Source organism: Bos indicus, chromosome 11 (genome assembly GCF_029378745.1).
Source record: "Bos indicus isolate NIAB-ARS_2022 breed Sahiwal x Tharparkar chromosome 11, NIAB-ARS_B.indTharparkar_mat_pri_1.0, whole genome shotgun sequence".
Taxonomy (NCBI): domain Eukaryota; kingdom Metazoa; phylum Chordata; class Mammalia; order Artiodactyla; family Bovidae; genus Bos; species Bos indicus.
In genome coordinates, this window is record NC_091770.1 from 72,132,376 (window position 1) to 72,154,043 (window position 21,668).

A 21,668-nucleotide genomic window follows, 5' to 3' on the forward strand; every position below is an offset into this window, starting at 1 on the left:
AAAGGGTTCGTTCCGCTTCACCCCCCACCCCCACCCGTTCCCGCCCCAAGAGGTCCCAGATTTGGAGAAGAGCGGGATGGATGGTGATGCTATGTCTCTGAAGCAGAAACTCAGAGTGAGCAGTGAAAGGAGCTGCGGGTCGGGACGCATTAGCTCTTTATTGAGCCCCTCCCCCGCGGCGGGGCGCCGGGTTGGGTGGTACGGTGGTCTCTGCTCAGGTCGTTTACCATCCGAGCACCAGGACCCAGGTGCGCAGGATCCGCAACAGGAGCGAGTCAGTGCTGGCCTGTGCCTGGGAAAGCAAGCTCAGTGGGCGGGCGCTCCCAAGAAACAAGGCAATTCCGAAGCCCAGCTCACTTGTTTCTCTAGGCAGGAGGGTTTCTCATCCACTTCCCCACCTAACCCGGTCTCCCACCAGCCCAGAGAGACGGATAGTGTTAAAGAAAGTTGTACTTCGGCCGGCGCGCTAGGGGGCGCGCCCCTCCTGGTTGAGGTTGGGAGTAGGGGCTCCAAGCGATCCCTGATGCCCCTGAGAGTACAATGGCCCGACGGTGGAAGGGGGTCCCCGCCAGGCCCCGCCGATGTCCACACTCACTTTCCCGCCCATCGGTCCGCTCTTCCTCTGGTCCTGCGTTGCCCTCTTCCCCTTCTACCGCGACCTCCTCATCCTCTTCCTCCCCAGAAGTGCCTAGGCCAGGAGAAGGCTGGGTGAGTTGGGGTCCCTTATTCTCTGGCCGTCTTACCCCCATCCCTCCCCGACCCAGAGGGTCTGGACGCCCAGTCCTAGTGGCCGGCCGCTCCCTCCGATCCTGGCTTCCTCACCTGGCTGGAAGTCGATGGTCCTCAGCATTTCGGCCACATGCTCCACGCTCACGGTGAATTGATCCATTCTTTCATAGCCCGGCTCTGGCCGGCCAGCCAGCTCCACCTTCGACATCGTCCCGACCCTGCAGCAGCCCAGAGGCTCAGCTGGAGACTCCCAGCACCACTGCCCCCGCTTCCCACCCTTGCCAGTGGAGTCCCCGCCCACCCCTTCCTCTCCCTCCCCGCTCCACCTACTCACTTATTGATCAACTCCTTGGCCTGCTGCAGGGAAGAAAGGAGGGTGAGATTAAGCACTGTGCCAACCTCCGGCAATATCCCATTTCTGATGCCCACCACTATCCTGCGGGTTAGGGGGGGATGCATGTCCCAGTTTGTTAAGGAAAAAAATGGATAGAGAGGGTGACTTGCCCAAAGCCATGGGGCAAGTAGGAGCCAGAGGTAAGACTTGAACCTGGCTTCCCATCAGCCCTGGGATTTCTTTGGAAGGAATGATGCTAAAGCTGAAACTCCAGTACTTTGGCCACCTCATGCGAAGAGTTGGCTCATTGGAAAAGACTCTGATGCTGGGAGGGATTGGGGGCAGGAGGAGAAGGGGAGACAGAGGATGAGATGGCTGGATGGCATCGCTGACTCGATGGACGTGAGTCTGAGTGAACTCCGGGAGTTGGTGATGGACAGGGAGGCCTGGCGTGCTGCGATTCATGGGGTCGCAAAGAGTCGGACACGACTGAGCGACTGATCTGATCTGATCCCAGTGCAAAGGCCCCCACTCCAGCCACTAGGTGGCCTGCCACTGCCCGCCCCCCTCCCCCCAGGGCCCACCTGCAGGTAGAGCGCCATCTGCGGCTCCTCCATGGACTGGATGGCAGACTCCACCAGCTTAGAGGAGGCCTCCAGGTGGTCTCCGTACTGGCGGATGAGGCCCCTGACTCGCTGCAGCTTCTCCTCCTGCTCCCGGGCCAGCGCCTGCAGCAGTTCACCCTTCCGCTCCTCCAGTACTGCACACAGGCCCTCAAACCTCTGATTCAGCAACTGCTTCTGCCTCCGGCTGTTTTCCTGAAAAACCGGGAGTAAGGATGAGACCTCATAGCTGGGAGAGTACCAGGCTACTTGTAGCCTTGTCCCACTCCCCACTTAATGGACGTCACGAGGAACCAAGAATAGATGTGACCTGTCAAGTACAACCACAAATTAGTGGCAGAGACCAGACTCCACCCAAGGGCTGTTGGTTCCCAGATCTTTTCAGTAATAATACTGATATATACTTTGTTGAGGTTTAATTGAAATATAACATATTAGCTTCAGATGTACACAATAATGATCCAATATTTGTGTATATTGTGAACTGATCACCACAATATGTCTAGTTAACATCCAGCACCATACATAGTGGACAAAAATGTTTCCCTGTGATGGGAACTTTTAAGATCTACTCTCTCAGAAAACAACACTATATATTTAAAGTTTCATGAGCGCTGCTGCCGAATTCTCTGACTCTGGTTTTTATTTGTATTATCTCACTTAATTCTCAAAAAGATCCATGGAGGTAGCCATCATATCATTCTCATCATCACTCTTTTACGTAGTTAAAAACAAGCAAACCCAAACACTGAGAACTTAAGTCACTGGACGAAAGTCACAGAGGAGGACAGAGCTGGGATTCATACCTAGCAGCCTGGGTAAGCACATTCTACTATTTGTGATTTACCTCCAGTAGCCCAGCAACTTTCCCTCCCTCCCTTTCCAGGCTCACCTCGATGGTCTGGCACACCTCCTCCATCTGTGTGATCACTGCTTGCACACGGTCATTGCCGGCCACCAGCATCGCGATGCCATCGCTGAGCTCACTCTGCCACACACAGAGGCTAGCACTCAGGGCTGGAGGACCTGGTCTGGAGCTAAGCTTCTCCCTCCCTGGCCAGGGCTACCCAGGAGAGGACTGTCCCCTCCACTACCACCATCAGGGCATCCTCAGGGCAACTCTGACAGAGATCTAGAGAGTTTGGAACCATTCAAGAAGTTTGGAAGCACATTCTATAAATTCTGGAAGGAAGTGGAGAGAGGAAGTCCTCCACCACCAAGTGAGGAAGAGACATTCACCAAATATCCACCAAATGCCAGGCACTGGGCTGCAGGCTTTATCTTCCATCAATTTTGAAAAGGTCTTCAGGATTATCCATTAAGATAATATTGCCTCTTCTCCATTCTCTTTATTCTCTCATTCTGGGACTCTGATATCTAATCAGAGTATCTAATATATCTAGAGTATCAGATATATCTGATCATATGTCTAATATGTTAGACCTTCTCATTCCCAACCTCCTGATCTCCCAGTGCTATATTCTAAGCTATTTTTTCAGTCCTCTCTTTCCTTTTTAAAATTTTTTTATGTGAAAAAAAAATTTTTTTTTTTCTGGCCATGCTGTGTGGCTTGTGGCATCTTAGTTCCCCAACTCAGGCCCTCGAGAGCAAAAGCACAGAGTGCTAACCACTGGAGAGCCAGGGAATCCTTAGTCCTCTCTTACTGAGAGAAAGTTGTCATTTAATTCATCCCTTGAATGTTTTGTTTTCTACAATTATATTTTCATTTCTAAAAGCTCTGTTCAGTTCTTCGTCAAATCTGCACTTTTGATAGTCTATTATTGCTTATTTTTAAATTCCATTTTTAAAGCATTTTATACAAAGCTGACTTTACATTCTTTAATAATTCTAGTATCTTAATTTTTTGAGGGTCTAAATCTGAAAATATTGTTTCTGCTGACTTCACTCATGAGTACGTTTCTTTGTGTATCTTCAATCGTGAGCCCATCTTATGTTGATCTTAATCTAAGAAAAACCCAAGGCCTAAATTGAGGGTTTTTCCACCAGGCAGAATTTGCATTTGCTTTTGTCAAAAGCCAGGTGGCACAACTGATTACTTTAGGGATTCCTGGGATTCCAGTGTATCCTGTGGTCCTTGGGGGTCTTTGTTGTAGGTCCCCCAAGTTTCAGGAGTTTGTAGGCATAGTCTCATCTGTCTAGTTCAGTAATAATTTGCCCTGTGGGAAATCCTGCCTTTCCCATGCTTATCATTCAGGGTTCTGTTCACATCTCACTCCCCCTCCTTCTCTCCCTACCCACACTTGGAGCTTTCCTTTACTTTCTACCTGTCTATCAATTTAATTTTTATTTTATTTTTTCAATTATTTTTTAAAAATTAACTGATTAATTTCTTTTTTTGGCCATACTGCATGGCATGTGGAATCTTGGTTCCCCAACCAGGGATTGAACCAGTGCCCCCTGCGTTGGAAGCTTAAACACCAGACCTCCAGAGGAGTCCCTTCATTTTTAATGTTTTATGTAGAATCTACTTATATGACAGTGAGATGGCCTTGAGAGTTCACCATACTGCATCCATTTCTCGTATGATCCTTATAACTCTCAAGTGTAAGCATTTTCATCCCCATTTTACAAGAGAGGAAGAATGTCAGGGTCAGAGAGCTCAAGTGACTTACCCAAGGTCACACACTGAGTTGGGACTTCAGCCCTGATCTTGCCTGCCTTTGAAGTCAAGTGGAGTAAGAGGCTGCAGTTTGAGATCCCATCCTGTGTCCCCACCCCACCCCCCCATGCTTGCTCCCTCTGCTGCTTGATACCTTCTGGCGTTTGTAAATGGTGGGCAGTGGGGCCACCTCACAGTCCTTGTGGGCACCAAAGACCTTGCAGAGAGAGCAGGTGGGCACTTCACAGCTCAGACAGTAGATATTGATCTTCTCATCTTCATGCTCCTCACACATGAGGTGCTGCTCAGCCTTGGAATGCAGTGGCCTGTGGGGAGGCGGGCAGTGTGGGAGCAGGCAGGGGGGGCAAGCGTGTGAGGCCCCCTGAGCACTTTTTCTTCAGCCTCCACCAGCCCCTGCCACCCTCTGTGCCCCGACACCTGCTGCTGTGGCTGGGCAGGTGGGTGACTTCCTCTTCACTTGAGGGACAGAGCTATGTACAGGGTATGGGAGGCCTAGATCCAAGAGTAGTTTCTACTCCAGGCGGCAGGAAGTCCCAGAGGGAGGGAGGTCATGGAGGGTTGACGAGGACCTTGCTGATGGATGGCCAGCACCCCCAGGTGAAGAGGGGGAAGCGCTGGCCAGGAATCAGAGGCCACCTGAGCTGGCGACCTGCCGAGCTGGCGGCAAGTCCCTCCTCCTCTCAGGTCCACTCCTCTCGTCACTAAAGTGAAGGGGCAGGTTGACTGTTTCAGCTTCTCCCTGCTGGCCCTGATGGGCTCCCTGGCTATGTCCCAGGCCCTGCACTTTAGAGAAATGAGACCCTAACAGCTCACCGGGAGGACTCCTGCTTGTAAATGTCGATAATGTTCTCCACCAGCAGGTTCCGCTGCAGGCCGTAGACGCCATGTCGGTCCAGGACCACCTCGTGCCTGCAAGATGGGCAGCGGAAACGGCCCCCCGAAGACACGGTGGTGGAGCTCCGGGACTGCCACAGAGGGTTCGAGGCCTGTGGGTGCAGAGAGCATGACAGGAGGGCCCAGTGAGTTATGGGGGAACTGGAGGGGGTGGGAAGGAAAGTCACAGGGGCTGGGGAGTAGGACAGTGATGGAGGGGGAGGCAGCAGCTCTTTTTTTTTGGCCATGGTGTGCTGCATGGCATGTGGGGTCTTAGTTCCCCAAGCAGGGATTGAACCTGTGTCCCATGCACTGGGAGCACATAGTCTTAACCACTGGACCGCCAAGGAAGTTCCCACCCACTCTTTTCTACGGCTGGGCGCTCCTCTGAGAGCAGCCCCAGGTGGGTGGCCATGGAAATCTCTCCCACATTTGTCTCGTTACTCAGCCCACCCCTTTGAGTGTCGCTGCATCCAGAGCCTAGCTTGATCAGGCCTTGTCAGGACAAGACCTCCTCAAAGGGGCCCAGCTTGGGGCTGTGGGGAGACATTGACCTCAGCAGGAAGACCGAGAAGGGAAATGGTCTCTGAGTGGTGCAGCCAATAGCCTCCAGCCTAGGGCTCTTGTGGGCCATGTGTGGGGGAGATTCTTTGCAACCCCGGGCAGGGGCACAGAGACAAATGCTGAACAAGAGAGCAGACACATAGAGCCAGATAATCCAGGGAAATCTCTCCAGGCACAGGGAAGCAGGGCTCCTGGGTTCTCATGCTGCTCCTGTAGTGCCCTACTGTGCATGTCTGGGCAAGCATTCAGCCTCTGCACAATTAAGGACTAGACTGGATTATTCACTCTACCACAAATATTGAGTGTGCCAGGTAATTGCTAGGCTCTGGGGAAAAGATGACTATCCCTGCCCTCAGGAAGAGCAAACTCACAACTCCATCCAGTGGGCTGGGTGTTACGACAGGAGGAAGCTTGGAAGGAGGACTCACCAGATGGGATCAACAGTTCCTCCCATTTATACCCCTGAGAGGACCTGCTCCATCCCGTCCTAAAAAGGAGAGCCCTGCCATGGCTGAGGCCACAGAGGGTTGGCTCAGAATTGAGGAAGTGATCGATCACCTGACCCAATAGGACCAATCAGTTTTTCTCTCTAGGAAATCGGAATGGAGACACAGAGGCTGAGGTGACTAGACCAGGTGCAGCTTTTGAACTGAAAAAAGAGCTGTGGAGTTGAGCTAAGAGCCGACATTGTGGCCATCCCGAAATCTGTACAAGTGGGCAGTGTGAGGGGTCAGACACTGTGAATAGAGAAGCCTGGTCTTCAGGGAAGAGAAAGAATCGATCTGGGGGGAGAAGTAGAGATGAAAGACTGGTGGAGACTGCTTGTTGTTCCTCAATATTCACTTCTTCTTCTTCAGTAATAGAGACCCTAGATTTTTAGTAAGACACACAGAATAAAGACCATGCAACAAAGCCTCCCTTCCAGCTGGGTGTGACGAGGTGACTGTGTTCTGGCCAATGGGATATAGATAGAAATGTTTTGTGCAATTTCTAGGAAGTATCTTCAATGTGAAAGGCATGCCCTACTTCTCCTCTTTTCTCCTTCCTGCTGACTGGAATGAAGATGAAATGGCATATGCTGAAGCAGCCGTCTAGAGCCATGCAGTAGCCACATGCTGAGAATGGCAAGATAAAAGGAGTCTCTGATGAGGCAGAACTGGACTGCCCACTTTCACTGGAGAGAAAAAAAGTTTTTCCTACTTGAAGTCACTGTTATTTTTGGTTTGCTGTCTTTTACAGCTGAACCTAATCCTAATTGACTGGAAGAACACTGCTAGAGAGTGATGGAGAGGGTAGTCATCTGTGACTTTGTGTGTTTACATGTATTTCCCACAGTTGGGCTCTATAAACTTCTCCAAATCCTTATCACATTTTGGCGGGATTTCTTTTTTTTATATCTATTTATTTTGGGGTTTGCTGGGTCTCTGTTGCTGTGCAGGTTTTTCTCTAGTTGTGGCAAGAGGGGCTATCTCTAGTTGTGATGCACAGGCTTCTCATTGCAGAAGCCTCTCTTGTTGCAGAGCACAGGCTCTAGAGTGCTTGGGCTTCAGTAGGTGTGGCTCCCGGGATCTAGAGCACAGGCTCAGTAGCTGTGCGCATGGGCTTAGTTGCTCAGAAGCACGTGAGATCTTCCTGGACCAGGGACTGAACCCGAGTCTCCTGCATTGGCCAGCAGATTCTTTACCACTGAGCCTTGAGGGAAACCCTTGGCGGGATCTCTTGAAAATTATAAGAAGTTAACACTTTAGCCCATCATAAAGCTAAAAAAGGTTAGCTTGAGATTATCCCAAGGCTGTGTTTGGGTAAATAAACATAAATCCTTTTTAGTAACTGGAATTGTATGAATATTGTTAAGTTTAGCTTAAAGACTGTGTTAAAGTGTGAGATCGCTGGGCTTTTGTTTGCTTGATACAATTATCTTTCAGTATTTAGAATCCAAGTGAGCAAGGTGGTGTTAGGAAAACTCTAAACCTGCAAACTCCTGGAATCTTACTTCTCTTTGATTTGCTGGTGGCAAGCATTTAAATATGCTTGGTGTCTGAGTGGGAGGAAAGGGGGCGTATTATTTTGTATATAATTAAATTATTTTATTTTACTTTTGGCTGTGCTCGGTCTTCACTGCTGCACTTGGGTTTTCTCTAGTTGCGGAGGGCAGAGCACTCTTGGTTGTGGTGTGGTCTTCTCATTTCAGTGGCTTCTCTTGCAGAGCACAGGCTGTATGTGCATGGCTTCAGTAGTTGCAGCTCGAAGGCTCTAGGGCACAGGCTCAATAGTTGTGGAGCATGGGCCTAGTTGCCCTGTGGCATGTGGAATTTTCCCAGATCAGGAATCCAACTCGTGTCCCTTGCACTGGCAGGTGGATTCTTAACCACTGGACTACCAGGGAAGTCCAGGGGGCATATTCTAAAGTCTTGGCCCAGAGCAAAGACAGACTCCTAAAGCTTCTGCTAACCTCTGCCCCTCACAATGCACCCTTCCTCCATACTCATTATTTAACAGTCAGCACATGTTTTGAGGACCTATTACATGTCAAGCACTGTGCTAGGGGTTTTCCACACATTCTTGAATTTAACCCTCAAGAATTTCTTGTAAAGATGGTGGAAAAGGGACTTCCCTGGTGGTCCAGTGGCTAAGACTCTGAGCTCCCAATGCAGGGGCCAGGTTCCATCCCTGGTCAGGGAACTAGATCCCACATGCCCCAGCAAAGATTGAATGATCCTGTGTGCTGCAGCTAAGACTCAGAGCAGCCAAATAAATAATATTTTTTTAAAAAGATGGTGGAGGAGATGAACATTTACCCTCTAACCTGGACTACAAGAAATATAGTAAGAAATATACAAGTCTAACACCTATTGAACACTTAGTTTATGCCAGGCTTTGCTCTAAATCCTTTTATTTGTATTCAATTCATTTCATATCATTAGCTCCATTTCAAAGATGGGAAATTGTAGCCCAGAAAAGTTTAATAAATTTCCACATGGTCATCAGCCAGTTGGTGGCAAAATCAATATCTGAACTCAGGCACTCTGACCTCAGGGTCAGAGTAATCATTATACTCAGAATAATCATTATACTACATTGTCAGATACAATAAAATTTAGGTCCGTTGAAGAATGATGCCCAAAGCTAACATTTTTCTCTCTGAGCCTTAGGTGAAGTGTTTTAGTGAAAGAGTCATGAAGGACCAAGCATCATCCTTTCATATAGGAACCTTTCACATAGGAAAGAGAGGACAGCCTAAAAGTCAACTGTGCAACTGTGGATTGAAGTTATTTCAACAGAAATAAACAGAAGATGACTCATCATACCAAAACCCCGTGTGCCACAGAGTGCTAGCTGGCAACCAGAGTGAACTTCTTGTCTGTGGAGAGATAGTTCAAATCTCACAGGAGAACTCCTCCCATGGCTACACATGCCCCCATGGTAGATAATTCATCATAATTCATCAGACTCGTGTGAAAAATATTCTGAGGCAACATAACCAAACTGAGACACTCAACTGCCTACCCTCTAGTCATCCCCTCTAGTCATACCCCTCTAGTCATCCAAGAAGCCAAAGAGGTAAACAGAGATTACAAACCAATGGCAACAGTCAGAGAGCCAGTCTGCTTTTGGAAGGAAGCCAAGGTCAACAGGGCTGAGTGACGAATTTACCCTCAGTACCAGATAAAGCTACCCCTATTTAAAGAAGACTGATAAACAGAGGAGATGCAACAGGAGATGCAAGCCAAGATAATCCAAAAAGGAAATGGAAAAGAAAGCATGATGAACAAGGGACAAAGATACCTTCTGGAAGAACTGCTTCAACAAACAGTTCAATTTCAATTAAAGAAATGAAAACAACTCTCAAATCCGTACATGACTAGTGGAAAAATCATAGCTTTGGCTAAACAGAACTTTGTCAGCAAAGTGATGTCTCTGCTGTTAATATGCTGTCTAGGTTTGTCATAGCTTTTCTTCCAAGAAGCAAGCGTCTTTTAATTTCATGGCTGCAGTTACCATCTGCAGTGATTTTGGAGCCTAAGAAAATAAAATCTGTCACTGTTTCCATTTCCCACCCATCTATTTGCCGTGAAGTTATGAGACCGGATGCCATGATCTTTGTTTTTCGAATGTTGAGTTTTAAGCCAGGTTTTTCACTCTCCTCTTTTACCCTCATCAAGAGGCTGTTTAGTTCCTCTTCACTTTCTGCCATTAGTGTGGTATCATCTGCATATGTGAGATTGTTGCTATTTTCCCCAGCAATCTTGATTCCAGCTTGTGCTTCATCCAGTCCAGCATTTCACATGATATAGTCTGCATATAAGTTAAATAAGTAGGGTGACAATATACAGCCTTGATGTACTCCTTTCCCAATTTTGAACCAGTCCATTGTTCCATGTCCAGTTCTAACTGTTGCTTCTTGACCTGCATACAGATTTCTCAGGAGGCAGGTAAGGTGGTCTTATATTCCCATCTCTTTAAGAATTTTCCATAGTTTGTTGTGATCCACACAGTCAAGGGCTTTAGTGTAGACAATGAAGCAGAAGTAGATGTTTTTTTGTAATTCCCTTGCTTTTACTGTGTCCAGTGGATGTTGGCAATTTGATCTCTGGTTCCTCTGCCTTTACTAAATCCAGCTTGTACATCTGGAAGTTCTCAGTTCATGTACTGTTGAAGCCTAGCTTGAAGGATTTTGAGCACTACCTTGCTAGTAATAGAACTGTGCGCTTCTTGGAACGTTCTTTGGCATCACCTTTCTTTGGGACTGGAATTAAAACTGACCTTTTTCAGTCCTGTGGCCACTGCTAACTTTCCAAACTTGCTGGCATATTGAGTGCAGCACTTTCACAGCATCATATTTTAGGATTTTCAATTGCTTAGCTGGAACTCCGTCACTTCTACTAGTTTTGTTCATAGTAATGCTTCCTAAGACCCACCTGACTTCACACTCCAGGATGTCTGGCTCTAGGTGAGTGACCAAACCATTGTGGTTATCCGGGGCATTAAGACCTTTTTTGTATAGTTCTTCTGTGTATTCTTGCCGTCTCTTCGTAATCTCTTCTGCTTCTTCTAGGTCCTTGCTGTTTCTGTCTTTTATTGTGCCCATCTTTGCATGAAATGTTCCCTTGGTATCTCCAATTTTCTTGAAGAGATCTCTAGTCTTTCCCATTCTACTGTTTCCCTCTATTTCTTTGCACTGTTCACTTAAGAAGAAAGCATAGTCTCCCTGATTAAAGAAGAACCAGTCACAAAAGGACAAATACTGTATGACCCTTCTTATATGAGGTACCTAGAACGGTCAAACTCACAGAGATAGAAGGGTGGTTGTCAGGGGTTGGGGGAAGGGAAATGAGGAGTTATTATTTAATAGGTACGGAGTTTCCATTTGGGGGATGATGAGAGTTCTGGGATGGATAGTGGTGATGGCTGAACAACAACGTGAATATTCTTAATGCCACTGAACTGCACATTTAAGAATGGTTAAGACAGTAAATATTTTACTTTACCACAGTGCTACAAAAGAGAAGAAAAAGTAATCAAGACTTGTTGGGTTATCTTGGTCAAGGGTCCTACTTCAGATTCCCCACAGTGAGGACTCACCCCAGAGATTGACCTGAGGTGGGCTGGCGAGGCATGGTGCCTCATCACCACTTCCACACCTGCCAGAGAAATTTCCTTGGTGGCTCATCCCACTGGCTAATCCTGGCTAAACCATTCTCCCAGGACCAGGGGCTCTGAGAAGCAATTAATGCTTAAGCAGTCAACCTCAGTCTCCTGTTTGAAGAGCACCTTTCCTGGAAGCTGGAGAGCACGCAGGGCAGGCAAGGGGGAGGGTTACTCCTCTCTGGCCACAGGCTGGTGCTGCTCCCCGGAGTAGATGCCACAGCTGAGCCCAGATTTGCCACTCATCCCTGGGTCCCAGAGTCCTCCCCTCTTCCACAGCTCAACTCCTCCTGCCATATTCTACCTCCGGTTGACTTTCCACCTAACCTCGAGGGCACCTCTTCCTTTTTGTAATGGCTTCAGCAATGTTTCCCCTACCCAACTCCACATCCAACTTCCTTTGCTAGAGTAGACCCTGAAGCGTATATGTGTGTGTGTATATATATATATAGACACATACGTGTGTATATGTGTCCTTGGGTACTAGAGCTAAACTTGACTACTAATAAACAGTAAAGTTTTTCTTTTGGATTTTTGGAGGCTTCTGGCTCATGGCATGACATGTTGCTAGCTTATGTAGCTCAGACTCCCTCACTGTGCTACCCAAGTGTGCATTGTTTCCCAAAATGTGGTGTACATACTGAGGACAGGTATGAAGATTTCAGGAGGCACAGGGATGGACATATGAATTCCTTAGGTGTTTGTTGTTTAGTCGCTAAGTCGTGTCTGACTCTTTTGTGACCCCATGGACTGTAGCCCAACAGACTCCTCTGTCCATGGGATTTTTCAGGCAAGAATTCTGGAATGGGTTGGCATTTCCTTCTCCAGGGGATCTTCCCAACCCAGGGATTGAACCTGCAATGGCAGGCAGATTCTTTACCACTGAGACACCAGGGAAGCCCTCTTACGTGTTTACCTTAATCTATATTAGAAAAAAATAACCAGCCTATAAAACTGGTGCTTTTTTGTGGATTTTGTCATTTAGAATTATAAATATTTCATCTTTGAAGGTGAGTTCTTTTTTACAGAGTTATTTATTTGACTGTACCAGATCTTGTTTGGGGCATGCAGGTTCTTGGTACCTGCAAGATATAGTTCCCTGACCAAGGAATCCCTGCATTGGGAGCCCTGGGTCTGAATCACCACAGAAGTCCCCAAAGTGAGTTCTTTTAAGTAGAAATACTTAAGCATAGTACAAATGGCGTATACAGTTTTGGCAAAAATCAGGAAGATGACAGAGAATGAAGTTTGAGACATTTGCTCTAACCCTTTCCTAACTCCCTCCCCTAATCAAAACTTGTATGTCTTCTGTCCTAAACAGTTTGCAAATGCGAAGCGGCTACCTTGAGAAAGTCATCTGTACTAGACATGCAGATAAAATTGTTCCCCACTCTTGGTAGCATCTCTGTATTTTAATTGAGAGCATTTAATGCAAGATGATATAGGGAAAGTAGCAGTGATCTGAAGATGTGGTTTGGGATTTGCCATTTATGACCTCGGGAAAACAATTTCTCTTATGGCTCACATTTCCTCAGATCTAAAAAGAGGATTTGTACTTAGCAGTAGCTCCATTCAAAGGCTGATGTTCTCTGAGCAATGAGCCTTAATGGATATGTATATGGTAAGAACACTGACCAGTGTGGGGGAAGGGAGTTGTTAGTTTTTATAGCAACCTTCTCCTCTCACATCTTGCAGGTCACCATGTCCCTGTTTTGAATCCACTATCTCTCATTTGTGCCTCCCTCTAGCTGTCCCTCGAATGCTCTCTTCCTGTTTGATATTAAAAGTTCTTGAAATCCCATCTTCTCTGAAATAGCCCTAGTGTGTTTAGATGGATTTATACATTCTATAATTTTATATTATTTATGAGGCTTAAAATTTACATAATACAGGAGCTCCCTGGTGGTCCAGTGGCTAAGACTCCAAGATCCTAATGCAGGGGACCTGGGTTCCATCCCTGGTCAGGGTACTAGATCCCACATGCTGCAACTAAGCCCCAGCGCAGCCACAAAAAAAAATTCACAACACACCTGTATTATTTTTTTAACCAGAATAAACAGTAAAATTGTTTTTTCAGATAGTTAACATGCTGGTTATTTAATGCTGATGCTTAGTTGCTTCGGTTGTGTCTGACTCCACAGACTGCAGCCTGCCAGGCTCCTCTGTCCATGGGGATTCTCCAGGCAAGAATACTGGAGTGGGTTGTCATGCCCTCCTCCAGGGGATCTTCCCGACCCAGGGATTGAACCCAGGTCTCCCGAACTGCCTGAAGATTCTTTACCACCTGAGCCACCAGGGAAGCCCGGTTATTTAATAGTAAAGACTAAATGAGTTACAATGGTATTACAATGCAACTATCTTTAACATGTTCTTAACATGGGGAGAGACTCATGAAAAAAGCAGGATCTAAGTCTATATAGACAGTAGGATCCAGATTTTGAAATGGGTGATGGGAGTTATAGGATTTTAAAATTTCTTATTTGTATTCATCTACATTTCCCAAATTTCTTTGTATAAACCATGAATTACTTTATAAAATGCATAAAATAAAAACTAAATATTTTTTGCAATAATTTCCACTGAGTGATAGAATTGTGGGTGATTCCTTCCTTCTTTTTTAAAAAAATATAATTTTGAAATTTTGTACAAGGACCTCGTGTTTGGGGAAATAAATGTTTACTTTTTAAAAATACAATGCGCAATCCTGCTGTGAATGAACAGGGGGTATTAGAGTGCCAGAAGCATTAACAGGAGAAAAGATACTTAGCAGACCTATGTTAGTTTACTCCCTAGGTCATACACTGCTGCTGCTGCTAAGTCTGACCCCATAGACGACAGCCCACCAGGCTCCCCCGTCCCTGGGATTCTTCAGGCAAGAACACTGGATTGGGTTGCCATTTCCTGCCCTATCTCCTGGGCGGGGAATTCAGGCTCCATCACTCCATTACCTCCCTAAGGGGTTCTTATGTTCAGCCTCATCCCTGGGGGCCATTTCCCCATTAACTACCCTTCAGCCCAAGGAAGAGTAAGGGGAGAAGGGTTGTCAGTTATGTTAAGGGGGTTGTTCTTGTTGTTTTAAACAAACTGGAGAAGCATAAATAAATAAAAGGGTTTATCTAAAAAAAAAAAAAAAGAACTGTGTGTCTATCTGGCCGGATGGAGGCGTGGGAGATCTTACTTCCCTGACCAAGGGCGCCCCCTGCAGAGGAAGCGCAGAGTCTTCACCACTGGACCACCTTAGTTTAAGGAAAACCCTTAGTTTAAGGAAAGTGTTTAAGAAAATACCACTTGAAGACAGGGTAGACAGGAAGCAGGAGATGGTTATTAGAAAGAGTTTTAGGAAACCAAAGATACTAGAGGAGTTCAAATTACAGATAGAGGAGTCATGGGACAGAGGGAAGTTGAAAGGTAGATTTTACCATGAAGGGCTTTAAAAAAAAAAATTGTAAAACCTTAGAGGGTTTTTAATCCAAGGGTAAAGAGCTGAACTTAATTTTGTAGGCCAAGTTTCTAAACTGCAAGAGAAAATCAGAGTGAATATTAATCAGAAGTGATTTGGATAAACGGGAGAGAAGACTGGCCATTGCTTCTGATGTAAAGGCCCAGGCTTCCCTGGTGGTCCAGTGGTGAAGACTCTGCGCTTCCACTGCAGGGGGCGCCCTTGGTCAGGGAAGTAAGGTCTCCCACGCCTCCATCCGGCTAGACACACAGATCAGAAGCAAGTCACAAGCAAGTCACCGTCTTGCCCTCAGACAGAAACAGAAAACCCTGCAAAGACCAGGGATGCCAGAGGTGGAATCTGGCCAATTGCGTGGATGTGAGTGGGCTGCCAGCGAGAGGAGGGAGAAAAAAAAATTCAGACCTTTCGAGGCTGGTGCTTGGGAAGACATTGGTGCCTGTGATGCTGCAGAACTTAAACCTGGGGGACACTGCTCCCCAGATGAGTAGAATTCAAGGGTTCTGTGAACCTTGATGGGAAAAATGACATCTTTATTTTCACTAACATCTAGAAATTGAGCACTTTCCTTTATTATGAAGCTACCTTCATAATAAGTGGGGTGTGGAATTGGGTGGGGGAAACATTGCCAAAGCCATGAGCTGTCTCTCTTTTAAGCTATATTTCTTTGGTAATGGTCTGCAGCCTCCAATGGAAACATTCCATCTACAAAGATGCTCTGTGAATGCAGTTCCTCTATTGAATCTACACTTCTCTCAGAATCTTTTCCCTCTTTCCTGGCTACCCAGAGTGATGCTGATTTGGGATACTTGCCCAGGACGTAAGGAGGGTTGTTGGCAGCTATCTCCCCTAAACTGTTGGCCTGGCCAATGATGAATAGTGGACCGTGCAAGTCCTCTGAGACAGAACCTCAGAATATACTAGAGAAACTGTGGGAAAACGGGCCAGAAGACCACACATTTGAAGCAAGTTGAAGACCTTTAGAAGAATCCAGGAGGCAGCAAAAGCTGAGTTGTGGGTGGGGGAGGGGTTTTGAGGGGAGAGCTTGCTCTGCCCAACAGAACCTAGCAGTGAGCATGACACAGGGATTTGTGAAAAGAGGCTGGCTCAGAGGAGGACTGGTAAGCAGGAGAGTGAGCCATGGGACTTCCCTACTCCGTCCAGCAGTTAAGACACCATGCTGCCAATACAGGGGGCGTGGGTTTGATCCCTGGTTGGGGAACTTAGATCCCACATGCCAGTGGTGCAGCCAGGACCAACAAGAAACAAAACAAAAAGAAGAGTGAGCCGAGATAGGACACGAGTAACTAGTGACTGAATGCAAAGTCCTGAAAGGATGGGAATATATGATGATGTTTCTTCCATTTGTGAAATCAGATTGTTAGAATTACAAGGATGTTAAACAGCAATTTAAAGCCCCTCTTTATCCATGTGTGTGTAAACAGGCTTGAAGAAGTGAAACAACCTGCTTTACAGTCATGGCCAATTAAGGAAGAAACCGGTAGGACTAGAGCCCAGGAGTGCTGAGTCTCGGTCTATGATTGTGTTTCCCAGTAAATCCAGTTTCTTTCCTCAAATAAGATCCTAAGCCAGCTACAAGATTAACATACTTCATAAAATTTCAATCAACCAATTTCCCATAAAAGAGACCTGCCCAAGTCTGGGCCGGGGAGGGACATCTCAGTGCCCTCAGTGACAGGTGGAAGTGGCTGAAGAGGAAGGCTGTGTAGGGTTTTCACCAGCTGGCCTGTACTTGATGGCAGCAGCCCTAACAATTAGACTGTATAGAACTGGAATTTGTGGGACTTCCCTGGTGGTCCAGTGGTTAAGAATCCACCTTGCGATGCAGGGGTCAAGGGTTTGATCCCTGGTCAGGGAACTAAGATCCCACACGCCATGGAGCAATTAAGCCCTGCAAACCACAACCACTGAGCCTGCGCACCACTAATGGGGAGTCTGTGCACCACAATGAAAGATCTCACATGCTTCAACTAAGATCCAAAGCAACCTAAATACTAAAAAAAAAAGAAAGAAAGAAAGAAAAAAGGAACTTGAATTTGGGATGAAATAAAAGAGGTCATTTCTTTCCCAGTTTGCCCTTTATGACAGGAGGAGGTCCCTTTCTTGCTATTCCCATCTCTGTAACTCTCTCCCTACATGGACACCCTCCAGAAAAGCTGTTTCTGAACAACCTTCTCATAAGGCCTTCTAGTTGTCTGTTAAATTACAACAGGTTGCAGCTCATAAACAAGTGCCCACAGTGAAGTGGGGGCAGGTATAAAAATAAACCACAGGCTGTTTTAAAGCAGTTTAGGAAGGAATAGAGTTTACAAATTCAGAAACACATGGGAAGATGTTTATGTCAAATTCCCACACCGACAGCTTTCCCCTAGCCAAAATGCTTGGTTGCTGAGTGGGTGCAAGTGTGGGGAAAGAGAAAGAGAGAAATTAAAGGGGGTTAATGTGGTGTTTTGGTGTTTTATTCTGTTTAAATTCAGAGAGAGAGGGAGAGAGAAAGAGAACTGTATCACAGCTCTAAAGAAAATGAGTTAAATTGTGATGGCAACTATGTAAAAATATGTATAGAGACAAGCATAATATGCAAACATGAAAACAATTGCATTGGAGAAGGTGAGATTATGGATGATTTCCTCCCAAACCTTTAATACTCGTCAACATTTTCAATGAAAAAAAATTTTTTTTTTGGTCCCACCATGGGATCTTAATTCCCCAGCCAGGGATTGAACCCAGGCCCTCAACAGTGAAAGAGTGGAGTCCTAACCACTGGACTGGCAAGTAATTACCTCAAAAATTTTGTTTCCTCTTTTGTTAACCTGATGCTCAGTTCAGTTGCTCAGTTGCATCCGACTCTTTGTGACCCCATTGACTGCAGCATGCCAGGCCTCCCTATACAGCACCAACTCCCAGAGTTTATTCAAACTCATGTCCATTGAGTCAGTGATGCCATCCAACCATCTCATCCTCTGTCATCCCCTTCTCCTCTCACCTTCAATCTTTCCCAGCAGCGGGGTCTCTTCAAATGAGTCAGTTCTTATAACCTGATGTTTTAAGATCACAATCCCTCCAAATACTAATTTTTTTTTTAGTATTTTAAAAATTATTTGGTTGTGATGGGTCTTAGTTGTGGCATGTGGGATCTTGTTCCCTGACCAGGGATCAAATGCAGGCTCCTTGCATTGGGAGTGCCGAGTCTTAGCCACTGGACCATCAGGGAAGTTCCTCCTTCCAAATTCCTTTTTGTTGTCCATCACAGTAGTTTTTTTAGGACAGCAAAACACTGAGCATCATCTAAATGTTTCAGAGCATGGGTGAAATAGACTGTGGCTCAGTCATGACAAGGGACCACTATATAGCTATTAAAAAGGAAGGTGCGTGTTGGAATGTGTGGCTATGGAACGACAGCCAAGAGAGTAAACCAAGGCAGGTATAGGATAAATTTAAATGCGTGCATACACATACACACACACACACAAACGTGTACCTAACTATGGAAAATTCCTGCAAGGGTACCCAAGAAAGTTGGTAATGGCTACTTCCATCTGGAGAAGGGAATTAGAGAGGGCCCAAGGTGAAGATTCACTTTTCATAATATAAATTCTTATAGTGTTGGAAAAAAATATGTGTGTGGGTGTGTAATATACTGGTATCACTTTTCTAAGTCCTATTAACTTTCTAGGCAATGTTCTAAGTGTGTTCTTCCTAAGTAGTTTCAAGATATAGAAGTCCTATTCTCGTCCCCATACTTAGAAAACAGACAATCTGATTATGCCTCGAGTTGTCAAAATGTGGAGGCAATGTGTGAAAAAACTAAATATGCTCATCTTTCAGAGGGAGGTCTGCTGAGATGTATATACATAAGTGCAGCCAAAGAACTGGGTCAGCCTCCCACCAGGCCATCCCAAATAAAGCAGCAAGGAAATGAACTGCTTCACTCCTCTCCTTGGAGGGCCAGGGGTGCCCTGTACTTCAAAAGACACACATTAGTCCAGATCCACAGAACCATCCCGAAGCCCCGGGAACCATGTTATCTCCCAAATATTCTGCACAGGGTTCGACCCAAACAATTCCCAAGTCTCTCTGGGCTCAGATCAGTATTCCAGACCTTCAGGGAACCAAAACAGTGTGTCTGGATACAGAAAACTGACTTGAACATCTTCTGGTTGTGGTTTAGTTAATAAGTCGTGTCTGACTCTTGCAACCCTATGGACTGTAGCCCGCCAGGCTCCTCTGTCCATGGGATTTTCCAGGCAAGAATACTGGAGTGGGTTGCCATTTCCGTCTCCAGGGGATCTTCCAGACCCAGGGAAGAACATCTTCTAGCCTCCATATGTAGGACTTCTCCCTGCATCCCTCTGCCCAGTGATACTGTGTGCCATGCACTTTAATATTCTGACCACTTTTTTTTTTTTTTTTTTAGAGAACATGTTACCTTCACTTTCAAAAGTTTTCTTTGCTTTCACATATTTCAGGCTCTAATGAAAGAATGTTTAACTACAAATTCATGAGAAGGGATGGCAAAACCTTTCTGTCATTCCCCTCTGGGCATCTCAGCCTGAAGGATGTTCAGAGTTAATCAGACCAAGGGAAAACCCAAGATGGTGGGTTGCACATGACTGAATGCCTGGGATGATCAGACCCTAGAGAGGGAAAACCACTGGCTCTGAGGTTGTCTGGAGCCAAATAATGACAGGTTTGAACACTGACAGGAATGGGAGATGGCAAAAGGCCTCGATGGGAAGATGGCAGGAGAGACCATGGAGCTCAGCGAAGACAGCAGACAACAAACAGTGGGCTGTGGGCGCAGCTGTAGAATGACCTGAATTAGCCAGCCCACTATTTTCCCCCAAATATGCTGCCCCTAAAGAACTTAAAAGGGAAGCATTCTCTTGGTTAATATCACTGTGTTCAACACGTTTCCCCATAATTTCTGACAGAGATGAAGACTGCATGTTCATGATGTTCCTTATCGCTGCCATGCCTACTAAGTCAGCCAGCTCTGGTCTATTCTGAGCTTTTACTTCATTGGTAAGGACACGTGTGTGTGTGTGTGTGTGTGTGTGTGTGTGTGTGTGTGTGTGCACGCGCCTTTATCCCTCACTCTCCCTGATCTTTGTTACATTTTAGAGATTACTAGAACCTACACCAGGGCATGGGGCAAGAAAGCAAGCCCACTTATATAAAACATTCTGATACGTGCTGCTTTTAGTTCTGAAACCAGGAGCTAAAATGAGATCTGTGAATTTGATTAGCTATGCTTTGCTCTGTGACCACACACAAGCCAAAACTGGTTCCATTTGGAGGAAGTAAAATGTATTCTCTGCCTTCTCCCTGCTTAAGTGACCTCGATCCCTTTTAACCAGCAGGTCTCTTGACTCACCAATCTGGGGAAGGACACAAGTGTCACCTCTAGTGGGGGTGAATTCCCAGTGTTCTGTCCACTAACTTTGCCTGCCCCCGTCCCAAGATGGATGCGCTCAGTCTTTTGCTTTAAATACAAATAATGTCACTGTCATCATGGACCTTTCTCACAGTCCACTTTTTAATGTTTCATTATCTCATTGCTATTTTCTCCAGATTTTCCATATTGTTCTTGAAATCTCAACTCCAAGCTGGAATGCAGAGTCACAGCACAGACTGTCACACAGCCTGGTTAGAGGATCACTTCCCTGTCCAGTTTCCATGTGGGTCTCCTTTTCTCTGTAGAGACCAGCATCCCAGGGCTGTCCATGCACAGGCTGTATGCTCATCAGCCTGCAGAGCGGCTGCTGACTCATGCTTACTTTGGGATCTGCTAGGACCCCTGGCTCTCCTTCTGCCCTTCAGCCAGGACAGCCACCACCAGCCTCCTTGGGGCGCCTTCCTCCCATCACCTTCTGGGCGCTTGGCACTGACCTGACAAGCCTCTCACCAGCCCGCCCTGCCCCGGCCCTGCCCCGGCCCACCTGGAAGACATCGTTGGCGCACTTGCGGCACAGGTTGTGCTGGCAGGGTAGGATCACCACCGGTTTGGAGAACATCTCCAGGCAGATGGGGCAAATGAGCTGCTTCTCCAGGTTGTCCATGCTGTGTGCATCCCCTAGCAGCGGCTTGAAACCCACCGTGAAGTTCATCCCCTCGGCGACTGTGCCTGCCCTGGCCTCGGCCCTGGTCTCGGCCTTCTCTCACTGCCTCTGGACCCTTCCTCGTGTACGTTCGGCAGTCTTCCGACTCTTTGTGTTCCCTTCTGTTGCTCACTCCTGAAACAGCTCTACGTCTCCTGTCCCTTCCTCAAAACAATTTGCCTTGTCCTTAGATAGCTGTTTTCAGACACTTCTCTGCCTCGCCTTAGTTTCTGCTCTGTACCCTGGCCAGGCACACGTAGCTTTTTCTCGTCCTCTCTCCCTGAATGGCTCTGTCCCTGGAAACTTCTCCTTCTGTTTCCCAAACCCCTCTTGTCCACTCTGTGGGCAGCGCTGTTTGTCTCTCACTCCCCAGAGAGGAGATTAGTTTTTAACGTGGGGGTGGGGAACAAGGGGCATGTGTGTGTGACATTCCAACTCCCGATTTAGCTCCTGTAAGGCGAGCCACAGCTGTCACCGAGTGAGTGACCCTGACTCATTCGGGAATGGGTGACTCCCCAGAGCAAGAGTGGGGTGAACTTCACTGCTGTGGTGGAAGCCGAGGTGGGCAAGAGAGGTGCTCTCACTCAGAAGCTCCTGTGAGCCCCCGACCCCCATGCTTGGGCCTGGGTGCCTCTTCCAGGTAGCGGCACAGAATCTCAACTGGCCTGTGTGACAGGCA

The 21,668-nt window shown here is 46.7% G+C and overlaps 1 protein-coding gene across 3 annotated transcripts; it reads right to left on the minus strand.

The window, feature by feature from the left end:
- Positions 1–139: 139 nt before the first annotated feature.
- Positions 140–21,364, minus strand: TRIM54 (tripartite motif containing 54). Of its 3 annotated transcripts, none has more exons than XM_070798957.1 (9): positions 20,831–21,364; positions 5,141–5,313; positions 4,461–4,632; positions 2,579–2,674; positions 1,648–1,881; positions 1,064–1,083; positions 823–947; positions 596–688; positions 140–292 (listed from the first exon to the last, which is right to left on the minus strand). In XM_070798957.1, the coding sequence occupies exons 1-9, from the start codon at positions 20,996–20,998 to the stop codon at positions 276–278; spliced, it is 1,098 nt and encodes a 365-aa protein (XP_070655058.1). In that variant the 5' UTR covers positions 20,999–21,364; the 3' UTR covers positions 140–275. The 3 variants fall into 3 exon arrangements, with proteins under 3 accessions (XP_070655058.1, XP_019826096.1, XP_070655059.1); XM_019970537.2 differs by having other exon boundaries at positions 1,064–1,086; positions 20,831–21,363; XM_070798958.1 differs by lacking the exon at positions 2,579–2,674 and having other exon boundaries at positions 1,064–1,086.
- Positions 21,365–21,668: the final 304 nt, after the last annotated feature.